This window comes from Palaemon carinicauda, chromosome 3, assembly GCF_036898095.1.
Source record: "Palaemon carinicauda isolate YSFRI2023 chromosome 3, ASM3689809v2, whole genome shotgun sequence".
NCBI classification, from domain to species: domain Eukaryota; kingdom Metazoa; phylum Arthropoda; class Malacostraca; order Decapoda; family Palaemonidae; genus Palaemon; species Palaemon carinicauda.
In genome coordinates this window covers 124452396-124464895 of record NC_090727.1, presented here as the reverse complement: position 1 = coordinate 124464895, position 12500 = coordinate 124452396, and the positions used below count along the sequence as shown (strand labels likewise).

At 36.3% G+C, this 12500-nt stretch overlaps 1 protein-coding gene across 1 annotated transcript in view; it reads right to left on the bottom strand.

Moving 5' to 3' along the window:
• The window catches only part of LOC137633955 (uncharacterized), a 16402-nt gene extending 5732 nt beyond the window's left edge, over positions 1-10670 (bottom strand). The window contains exons 1-2 of the mRNA XM_068366212.1: positions 10586-10670; positions 9176-9263 (exon numbers count right to left, since the gene is read on the bottom strand). Coding sequence (XP_068222313.1) covers positions 9176-9263; positions 10586-10670 — 173 coding nt within the window. The remainder of the gene's footprint in view (positions 1-9175; positions 9264-10585) is intronic.
• Positions 10671-12500: the final 1830 nt, after the last annotated feature.

Sequence of the window (12500 nt, the reverse complement as noted above, 5' to 3'; positions counted from 1 at the left end):
TTGCCACTGTTTTCTCAAGAGTTTATAAAGAAGAATTTTGGACGGGGTCATAGCCTCTGTACCATGGTCTTCCACTGTCTTGGGGTAGGGTTCTCTTGCTTGAGGGTACACTCGGGCCCACTACTCTTATCTTATTTCTCTTCCTCTTATTTTAAATGTTTTTATAGTTTATATATGAAATGTTTATTCTAATGCTGTTACTGTTCTTTAAAGTAATATTTTAATTGTTAATTACTTATCTTGTAGTTTTCTTATTTCCTTTTCTCACTGTGCCATTTTCCCTGTTGAAGCCCTTGGGCTTATAGCATTCTGCTTTTCCAATTAGTGTCGTAGGTTAGCAAGTAATAATAATAATAATAATAATAATAGTAATAATAATAATAATAATAATAACAATAATAATAATAATAAACAATTGTAAAAAAAACAAGGTTTCGGACAAACAAAGAGTATTAAGATGATAATTCTTAAAATAGTCAATTATTTCAGAATACTTTACCTTTTCCAAGCAGTCTCTGACTCCCTCACGCCTGAAGAGATCTTAATTTCTTCTCATTTCTTTTTTCTTCCCTCAGTTTTAGATTTTTTCTTTATTTTTCCTACTTTCAGGTTTTCGAGTTCCCAAATCTCAAGTTCTTATAAGTTCTCTTGTTTCTCTCTTTTCTCGAGTCTTTATCAATTCTCAAGTTATTTACAATTCTCGTTCCTCTCTCATCTCTCAGTTCTTCTCCAATTCTCCTTACTTGATACCAGGAGAAGTAAACATTTTTAGCTCGGAAAAGTTTCCTGATCGCTGATATGGTTAGACAAGATAATTCTAGCCAATCAGATAGCGGAAACTTTTCCGAGCTGAAAGGGCACCGCTCCGAGTCGGTGCAAATGCGCCTCAATAGAAAAAAAAATTGAGTATAGTTCGTCATGACTTTAGGCCATTTTCAACCTTGCCCCAACATATCTAATTCTTGTGGATCCATACGTCTCAAAAACAGGACCAATAAGATCTTCCATTTGCTTAAACTCGCTACCCTTCCTTTGGCCCTGTCCACACGATTGAGCATGCCTGACGGGCAAACAGTAATACCAGACCACAATAGTTAGTAAGAATGATGGTTAATGACGTCAGAAGCAGGATAACCACAGACAGGGATCTGGCATCATACAGTGTTGCCAGATCCCTGCCTTTAATTTTCCGGCTTCTGACGTCATTAACCATCATTCTTACTAACTATTGTGGTCTGGTATCACTGTTTGCCCGTAGGGCATGCTCGATCGTGGATCCTGTGGACAGGGCTAAGATCCCAGTAAAACTAACTGGCTTTACGACTGGCTCTGTTATTTGATGCTATTTGGCAGATACAAATTTGATACAAGAAGTCCTGAATTGTCTGTTGTGAGAAATAGCAAGTTTTTTTTTCAAGTATTACTTCCCTACTTTAAAGGCTATCACAATTTGGTCTGGTAAATCATAACTCGTAGATGTTGGAGACTATTATTACACTGGATAAAAAAGAAGTCATTTCTATAAGCCAAGTAATTGTGAGTTGGTTTATCTGTCAACAGATGGCAGCACACTACAGAAATATTTCGATTTTCACACATAACGAGAGGTTGATTATTCCAAAGGCTTGAGGCTCATATTATTCCTTGGAGTAACTAAACGACCCTTAGAATTGTTATTCCAATTTTGATAAGTTCCAATTTAAGATTACTGTACTGACGATTGTTCTTCAACCAAATCTATCAATGGCTGGTAGGATTTTTTCCAAATCTTGCAAAATTGATATTGATTATAGTAAAAAGCAGTCAGAACTATAACTATGATATATGATAGTAAATTCCTTTGGAAGTAAAAGTCCTCTCTCTCTCTCTCTCTCTCTCTCTCTCCTCTCTGGGAGTAAGTCATTCAGTCAGTCTCTCTCCTCTCTTTGGGAGCAAGTCATTCTCTCTCTCTCTCTCTCTCCTCTCCTCTCTCTCTCTCTCTCTCTCTCTCTCTCTCTCTCTCTCTCTCTCTCTCTCTCGGGAGTAAAAGTTATTCCTGTCAGTTAGTCTCTCTCCTCTCTCTCCTGGGTGCAAATGTCAGTCAGTCTCTCTCTCTCTCTCTCTCTCTCTCTCTCTCTCTCTCTCTCTCTCTCTCTCTCTCTCTCTCTCTCTATCTGGGCAAAAGTTATTCTGTCAGTTAGTCTCTCTCTCTCTCTCTCTCTCCTCTCTCTCTCTCTCTCACTTTCGTGGTCCAAACGTCAGTCCAGTAGTCTCTCTCTCTCTCTCTCTCTCTCTCTCTCTCTCTCTCTCTCTCTCACTTTTGTGCTGCAAACGTCAGTCACTAGTTTCTCTCATCTCTCTCTCTCTCTCTCTCTCCTCTCTCTCTCTCCTCTCTCTCTCTCTCTCTCTCTCTCTCTCGGAGCAAAAGTTATTCTGTCAGTTAGTCTCTTCTCTCCTCTCTCTCTCTCTCTCTCTCTCTCTCTCTCTCTGTGGGCAAACGTCAGTCAGTCAGTCTCTCTCTCTCTCTCTGGGGACAGTTGCAGGTATACACACACAAATAAATATGAAGGCGAAAGAGCAAATATAATAGAAAAGTTGGATTTTTTAATGGCAGAATTCCGGGAAATGAAGAAAAGAACATCATATCAGAACAGGAAGGAAGCATGGGAGAATCTATATTATTACCAATATTAAATAATGGGGATGAAACACAACCATAATAGTAATGAATGCACAGGGTTTAGTCACGAGTAACTCTAAAAGGAAAAATAGAGTTCTTAGAAGAACTAACCCAAATTGAAAAAATAGATATATTAAAATATAAGTTGAAACATGGTATTCCCAAGAGACTGGCAGTGATGACCAGATAAAGGGTTTCCAAACTTATAGATCAGACAGAAAAAATAGGAATCAAGGGGGAACCGCAATATATGGAAGAGACATAAATCAAGGAAAAGTATGTGAAAAATACAGCAACACAGAATGTGAATTGATTGCGGTAGAATTTGAATTGAAAAACTAATGAATATTGTAGTTTACAGACCCCCAACACACTAAGGAGTTTGACATAATAATAGAAAAAATAGATGATATATGTAGAAACCATAAAGACTGGAATATACTCTATCCGGAGATTTTAACTTTCCTTTCGTGGATTGGAAAGAACGGATAGAAGAAAGGTGGTTGTATGTATACATATAAAAAAGATAGTAATAGTAGCGCAGAAGATAAGAGGCAATTTGAAAAGCTTCAAGATATGCTATTAGAACATAATATGCAACAAATAAACCACATTCCAACAAGAAAGGAAAATGTCCTAGATCTAGTATTTGTGAATGAGGTGAATTATGTTAAAGAAATAATAGTGTATAACACAGGAATTTCAGACCACAATGTCATAGAATTGATAGTTCATTCCAAAGCAAGTGATCACAGAATTAATAAAAGCACAAAACTTTGGGAAGGATATGGAAAATATAACTTTTACAGTAAGAATATAAAATGGTCAGAAATAAATGAAGAACTGAATAAAGAATGGAAAAATGTATTTATAAGTGATAATATACAGGTAAATACGGATATACTGTACAAAATACTGGAGAAAATTGTTGAAAAATATGTACCGAAAAAAAACAATAAACAAAAGACGTACATACCAAGAGACAGAAGGATCTTATTTCAGAAAATTAAAAAGTGGAAGAAAAATCTTGCAAAAGAAAAAAATGTGTGGAAAATGAGGGAAATAAAATGTAAGATAGAAAATGCAGAACAAAAGATTATACAGTCGAAAGAAAATGAAAAAAGGGACTTAGAAGAAAGGACACTTCAAAATATAAAAAGAAACCCCAAAGTACTTTACTCCTATGCAAAAAAGATGAATAAAAGGAGAATAGAAATAGGCCCTCTAAGAATTGAAGGACGGCTAACGAATGAAAAAAAGGAAATATGCAACATATTAGCAGAAAAATATAAGAGTGAGTTCACGCCAAGAATTGCGAATGAGAATAATGAAACAGAAATGAGAGAAGAAAATGTTGAATATCTAACGGATATAGATATTAATGAAGCAGATATTGTTACGGCTATAAACGAAATTAAAAATGGATCGGCAGCCGGACCAGACGGAGTTCCAGCGATTTTGTTAAAAAAAACTGCAAACACTATCGCGAAGCCACTTGCAATACTGCTAAGACAGAGTATAGATATGAGCGAGATATATGTTAAACATAAATTAGCTTATATAACCCCTATCTTCAAAAGTGGATCAAGACTAGAGGCAAGCAATTATAGACCTGTTAGTCTAACATCACATATTATGAAAGTGTATGAGAGGGTAATAAAAAAGAAAATAATGAACCATTTGGTCAAAAATAATTTGTTTAATATGGGTCAACACGGTTTCGTACCTGGAAAAAGTACACAGACCCAACTGATAGCTCACTATGAAAACATATACAATAATATGATAAATGAAAAAGACACAGATGTGATCTATCTAGATTTTGCAAAAGCCTTTGACAAGGTAGACCATAACATATTGGAGAAAAAAATGAGAAAGCATAATATTGTGGGAAAGATAGGAAAATGGGTAAAAGAATTCCTGCAAAACAGAAAACAGATAGTGGTTGCAAATGACGAGAAATCAGATGAAGCCCAGGTAATATCTGGTGTGCCCCAAGGTACGGTATTAGCTGCACTGCTATTTGTTATTATGATCTCAGACATAGACTGTGATGTTGAAAACTCCGTAGTGAGAAGTTTCGCCGATGACACAAGAATAAGTAGAGAAATTACTTGTGATGAAGATAGGAACTCACTACAAAGAGATCTAAACAAAATATATGAATGGGCGGAGATAAATAGGATGGTATTTAACTCCGATAAATTCGAATCAATAAATTATGGAAACAGAGAAGGAATGGTGTATGCATACAAGGGACCTAATAATGAGACAATCACAAACAAGGAAGCAATTAAAGACCTTGGTGTAATTTTAAATAGGAATATGTTATGCAACGACCAAATAGCAACACTGTTGGCTAAATGTAAAGCAAAAATGGGAATGTTATTCAGACACTTTAAAACAAGAAAAGCTGAACACATGATTATGCTTTACAAAACTTATGTGCGTAGTACACTCGAGTACTGCAATGTGATATGGTACCCACACTACCAAAAGGATATTGCGCAAATAGAGAGTGTACAAAGGTCCTATACTGCTAGAATAGAAGAAGTTAAGGACCTTGATTACTGGGAAAGACTGCAATTTTTAAAACTATACAGTCTAGAAAGGAGAAGAGAACGCTACATGATAATACAAGCATGGAAGCAAATAGAAGGAATTGCTGAAAACATCATGGAGCTTAAAGTATCAGAAAGAGCAAGCAGAGGTAGATTAATAGTGCCAAAAAGCATTCCAGGTAAACTGAGAAAGGCGCACAGGACATTAATCCACTACGCACCAGCATCGATAATGCAGCGACTATTTAATGTGCTGCCAGCTCATCTAAGAAACATATCAGGAGTGAGCGTAGATGCGTTTAAAAATCAGCTCGATAAATACCTAAGATGCATCCCAGACCATCCAAGACTGGAAGATGCAAAATACACCGGAAGATGTATTAGCAACTCTCTGGTGGATATACGAGGTGCCTCACACTGAGGGACCTGGGGGAACCCAAACAAAAAATAAGGCAATAAGGCAATAAGGTAAGGCTCTCTCTCTCTCTCTCTCTCTCTCTCTCTCTCTCTCTCTCTCTCTCTCTCTCTCTCTCTCTCTCTCTCAGGATAGACATAATTGCTTTTATGAATTAAGAAGTTCTATCTTTGATATACTAAGAATTAATTTAGCTCAAACTATGAAGAGGAATAAATATAAATACAATAATACAATTAACTGAAATACAATAGTGCTATTTTTTCTCTATATGTGTGCAATGTTCGTTTGTAGACAATCATTCAGTATTTTTTTTTTTTTACTGATAATAAAAAAAAAAAATGTTATAGAACATGAGTATGGTGCTTTGAAAGAGTATTAAATCATAATTCAGAATTTACGAACAACACGCTCTTCTGTTTTACATCAAAGACAAGAGAGCGCGTTTAATAATGACCATCAAGGTCACGTTAGTGCAACATGTCGTAATAAATTAGTTTACTCTCTATTTCAGGTTTCTGTTTTCTTCGAATAATTATACTTCGTTTTCTATGTTTATTGGTATATGGTACACTTATCTAAATAAAATATGTGACTAAAGATAACCTGGGGGTGAATGGTAAAAGATATAACAAACCTAGGTACACATATAAAGTCAGTACGATGAATAAATAATTATAAGATTACTACAATACATTATCTATAAGTAGAACTTTACCCATTAGCTATTGATATTATATAGAACTAGAGCCAATACATCACGAAACTGCTATCAGGTTTGATGGTCTGAACGATTCCCCGGTCTCAGAATTCTCCTTAATAATCTGCGCAAGCGCAAACATTACCGTTTGCCAGTGCATACGAGGTTGATGTTTTATTTTCCTGTAATGTTAGTGTGCGCAGCTCAACATTACCGCTTGCCAGTACATACAAGCTTGATGTTTTATTTTCATGCGAGCGAAGCGAGCTAATGGCGGAAAAGAACCATTATACAATGTCAAGGAGAATTCTGAGACCGGGGGATCATTCAGACCGTCACACTGGTCCACTTTCAAAAAGCATACCATATATTCATGAAGTAACAGTCAAGAAGAGGGCTTATTTTTAAGGTAATACTGAGCTGGCTACATGCCAGCACGGGCTCTTTCTCCTAAAGAAGCTAAAAGTAGAAAGATGATCAATCTATCCAAAAATTCTGGTATTATCCTTGCTCATTAGCTGGATAGGTTAATTACCATTTTTGTACTAGTGGGGAAACACAAACGGAGGATAATCATAAGTCTTAAAATGAGTTAATAATTTCCTATGCTTTAAGGAGATTTTATAACATCCAAAGAGGTATAAACTCGCGTATATGATCCACTAATACATTTTATTTAGAAAATCCAGGCATAGGAGTTGAATACATCATCACACAGAAATATTAACAATTTTATGAGTTACCTTTTACCTGAAGAATATCAAACTATAAGTGTCTAGGAACAGTAGTTGTTACAGATATGTTTCATTAAAAAGGAAAAATCCATAATATAAGAACAGCGAGGGGAAAGGATGTAACACTATAGTCCATTTCTTTTAGCGAGTCATATTTTCAACTACTCGCAATGGTGCCCTTTTAGCTTGGAAAAGTTTCCTGGTCGCTGATTGGTTAGAATTATCTTATCCAACCAATTAGCGATCAGGAAACTCTTCCGAGCTAAAAGGGCACCGCTGCGAGTCGGTGCAAATATGACTAGCTAAAAGAAATGGACTATAGTGACAAAAAGAAAACTCCAGTGATTCAAGATGCGTAAGTCATTAATCATAAAATTAAAGTCATCGCAATTGTTTATTAATACGGTGTCATGGTAATACTACAGGTAGGAATGCATCATATAAGAAACGCTAGCGACAAAAAGAGAAATCCAGTTATTTAAGATGCATAAGTTCTCAAAGAGTAAAGGCAACACTACAAGCAGGAATGTTATCCTACTGACAAATGCAAGAGGAGCTCCTCCCCTTGCATCCGTCACCAAAGGTCTTAGATGCGAGGGTAAAGGTATCTTAGTTTCAGTTCAAGTATCATCTAAAGAGATACATATAGAACGTCAGCGAAGTCCAACCAAACTTCCTTTCCCCTACACATCTCCCCGTTGTGGTACCCATACACAGCAGTGATCTCCCTAGTACACAGCTTAAACTCGCTGTCCAGGACTGGGATCGATCTGTTGTCGTGCAAATGCTAGGCAAATGCGTGAAATGCGTTACCACTGTACTAGCTTTGAGGTGTAAAGCATGGTGAAATATAAGTCAAAATCTTTATGATTAATAGAAACTGGGCTATGTACCCAGTACTTGGACCTGGGAGGCCATTCAGCCTTGAAGTACAACTTGGGCAAAAAGTTGCATTCACGCTGTGAGCAAAATTTAAAGAGGTTGACCAGGAAGGTAGAAGAGAGGAAGTGGGACCTAGGATAAAGCAGCATCATGTTTAGTCGAAGTACAGGAACATTTTGCAGTTAAAGAGCTCCAAAATGTCTTCATTTCTGTTCGAAGGGGTTGGCCTGATAAATCACATAAGCTATTGTATTAAAGAGCTCCAAGTTGTATTCATTTCTGTTCGAAGGGGTTGGCCTGACAAATCACATAAGCTATTGTATTTAAGAGCTCCAAGATGTCTTCATTTCAGTCCGAAAGGGTTGGCCTGACAAATCACATAAGCTATTGTATTAAAGAGCTACAAGAAGTCTTCATTTCTGTTCGAACGGGTCGGCCTGACAAATAACATAAGCCATTGTATTAAAGAGCCCCAAGATGTATTCATTTCTGTTAGAAGGGGTTGGCCTGACAAATTACATAAGCTATTGTATTAAAGAGCTCCAAAATGTCTTCATTTCAGTCCGAAAGGGTCGGCCTGACAAACCACATAAGCTATTGTATTAAAGAAATCAAAGATGTCTTCATTTCAGTCCGAAAGGGTTGGCCTGACAAACCACATAAGCTATTGTATCAAAGAGATCAAAAGATGTCTTCATTTCAGTCCGAAAGGGTTGGCCTGACAAACCACATAAGCTATTGTATTAAAGAAATCAAAGATGTCTTCATTTCAGTCCGAAAGGGTTGGCCTGACAAACCACATAAGCTATTGTATTAAAGAGATCAAAGATGTCTTCATTTCAGTCCGAAAGGGTTGGCCTGACAAACCACATAAGCTATTGTATTAAAGAAATCAAAGATGTCTTCATTTCAGTCCGAAAGGGTTGGCCTGACAAACCACATATGCTATTGTATTAAAGAAATCAAAGATGTCTTCATTTCAGTCCGAAAGGGTTGGCCTGACAAACCACATAAGCTATTGTATTAAAGAAATCAAAGCTGTCTTCATTTCAGTCCGAAAGGGTTGGCCTGACAAACCACATAAGCTATTGTATTAAAGAAATCAAAGATGTCTTCATTTAAGTCCGAAAGGGTTGGCCTGACAAACCACATAAGCTATTGTATTAAAGAGATCAAAGATGTCTTCATTTCTGTCCGAAGGGATTGGCCTGACAAACCACATACGCATTTGGATATTGCTTAGAAAAAGTGCCAGTCTTTTCGATGTACAGATTCTTCCCAGAATCTTCCTGATTGGTCCAGGCTCTTGCATCTGAAACAGATGATATAACCATTCATTCATATTACTGCAACTGAAAACCATAAACAAACAAACAGAACACAGATTCATGTAACTGGTTTTGCGGATTACACCATAACTGAATTCATGATAGGGGCAATCTTAGTATTCACAGAGGTGATCAGCTGATGAAACTTGCATTTGTTCATGAAAGGAAAAATTAATAAGAAAAATTCCGTTATCAACAGATAAAAATTTAAAAAACAAGACCATGCAATGGAATCTAATAATGATAATAATAATAATAACAATAATGATAATAATATTAATAATGATAATAATAATAATAATAATAATAATAATAATAATAATAATAATAATGATGATAATAATAATAATAACAACAATAATGATAATCTTTACTTTAGATATAACACTAATTCTTACTCAGAACAGAATTTCAACTAGATCACTTGAATTTGAATATTAAAAAAAGATCTTCCAGCCTTAGTCGAACTTCACAAGCTGACCTAAAAACTAAACTTTCAATATAATGATCACATGACCTATTAGGCCAGAGTTCCCATTTCAAATGAGATATGAATCAGGAAAACCAGGGTAGTAGGGGAATAGGTTGGCCAAGGCACCAGCCACCCGTTGAGATACTACCAGTAGACAGTTATTGGGTCCTTTGACTGGCCAGACAGTACTAAAATTGATCCTTCTCTCTGGTTACGGTTTACTTTCCCTTTGCTTACATGTAATCCGAATAATCTGGCTTATTCTTTATAGATTCTCCTCTGTCTTTTTACACTAAACAACACTGAGATTACCAAACACTTCTTCTTCGCTCCAGGGGTTAACTACTGCACTGTAATTGTTTAGTGGCTACTATCATCTTAGTGAGGGTAAAAGAGACTCTTTAGCTATGGCAAGCAGCTCTTTTAGGAGAAGAACACCAAAATCAAACCATTGTTCTCTAGTCTTGGGTAGTGCCATAACTTCTGTACCATGGTCTTCCACTGTCTTGGGTTAGAGTTCTCTTGCTTGAGGGTACATTTGGGCACACTATTTTATCTAATTTCTCTTCTTCTCCTTTTGTTAAAGTTTTAATAGTTTATATAGGAAATATTTATTTTAATGTTACTGTTCTTAAAATATTCTATTTTTCTTAATTTCCTTTCCTCACTGAGCTATTTTCCCTGTTGAGGTCCCTGGGCTTATAGAATCCTGCTTTACTAACTAGGGTTGTAGCTTAGCAAGTAATAATAATAATAATAATAATAATAATAATAATAATAATAATAATAATAATAATGTATGAATGAAATAATCTTGCCCTAGAGACAACTTACCATTGTGTTGGGTCCATACGAGTATATTTTTGATAACCTCAACCTGCGCAGGTGTGTCATACATTCCAAGGCGATGGCCAGGCATTTGCTTACAGAATGTTAAAGCATAGCTGATATCTCTTCACACCGCAGCGTAAAGGTACAGGAAGCCATCTGACATTATCTTATAGAATCTGTTATAAATAGCACCTGCAAAAATATTAACATCATGTTAGATGACTAAGATATATGTGTTGTTATATGCTTTAGATTTCACCCCTCTCTCTCTCTCTCTCTCTCTCTCTCTCTGTAGATTAATAGTGCCCAAAACTATACCAGGAAAACTAAGGAAGGCGCACAGGACATTAATCCACTACGCACCAGCATTGATAATGCAGCGACTATTTAATGCGCTGCTAGCTCATCAAAGAAACATATCAGGAGTGAGCATAGATGTGTTTAAGAATAAGCTCAATAAATACCTAAGATGCATCCCAGACCACCCAAGACTGGAAGATGCAAAATACACTGGAAGATACATTAGCAACACACTGATGGATATACGAGGTGCCTCACACTGAGGTACCTGGGGGAACCCAGACATAAAATACGGCAATAAGGCTCTCTCTCTCTCTTCTCTCTCTCTCTCTCTCTCTCTCTCTCTCTCTCTCTCTCTCTCTCTCTCTCTCTCAACACTAAACAATATGATTTGTGATTAAAATTTTATTTCATCAAGACTTAAACGTCATTGCTAAAGATTTTATTAAAAACAAAAAGTTACCATCCCAAAATAACATGAGTAACACTCGTACTTGTGAAGAAGAAGTAAGTCGCATTTCCAAGGATCTTCAAGTTAGTCTCCACCGGGGATTTTATACTAAGCCGACAGAGAAATTTCCCTTCGAAGGGTTCTGAAGAAGCTGATAGGCATGATGCAAGAGTCCAACAGGCCATACGACACTTACCTAGTAGTAAAGATATAAAAGATTACTTGGCTATCAACTAGTCCAGGTTTTCCTTTATATGTCACCTTGTGTCACTGGCTGAATAAAATACTACAAGTGACTACAAAATTTTATTCAAAGCCAAAACACATCAGAGTATATCCTACTAATGAATAAAAAGAAAAAAATATCATGATTATGTTCTCATACAAAAACTGTCAACTTTGAGGGGGGAAAATCATACTTAATTTGTCAGAGTCCTCTTACAAAAGCTGTTAACTTTGAGAAAAAAATAACTAAATTTGTCAGAATTTTCTTCAAAAACTATCAACTTTGATGCTGTAGAAGGAGTCGCTTTTAGGAATCACCAGACCATCAGAAATAATGACTCCGCCTCGTAATTCTTCGCCTTCCACAAACCTAATTGTGTAATTAGACAGGTCATTTCCAGCACTAGTTAGAACTGAGGCCAAGGACGGGTCAGCATAGACAATTGCAGATACAGCAACTATCTGGAATAAGTCGACTAGCCTCATATCATCTAACCTGTTGATTAAAAAGGAAATATACTAAACTACTAATGAAAAGAAAGTTGATTTTAAAATGTCAATCATTTTTAATCTATGGAACACATAATCTTAATGCTATAAAAAAAGAATAAACAAGTGATTGTCAAAGAAATGAGAAATGATCACTGATGAAAACAACACTAAAGTTTACTGTAAGGCCACGTGTCATCAATCCACCCGAAAACACCAAAAGCGTCACAGAACAGTGTGTTATTCAGTATTGTGTAACCACAATTGGCTGCAATCTACGCAGTGTAGCGCCACTTCATTGAGTCAACAAGTCTTTAGAAAAAGGGTTGGGAGACTTCATTCCATTCCTTGACTAATCCGACTTCCAAATCTCTAATGTTTTGAGGTGGATCAGTTTCCTGTATCCATCTTCCAATCTTTATCCCCCATATACGAGAATGGTATTTTATGCAG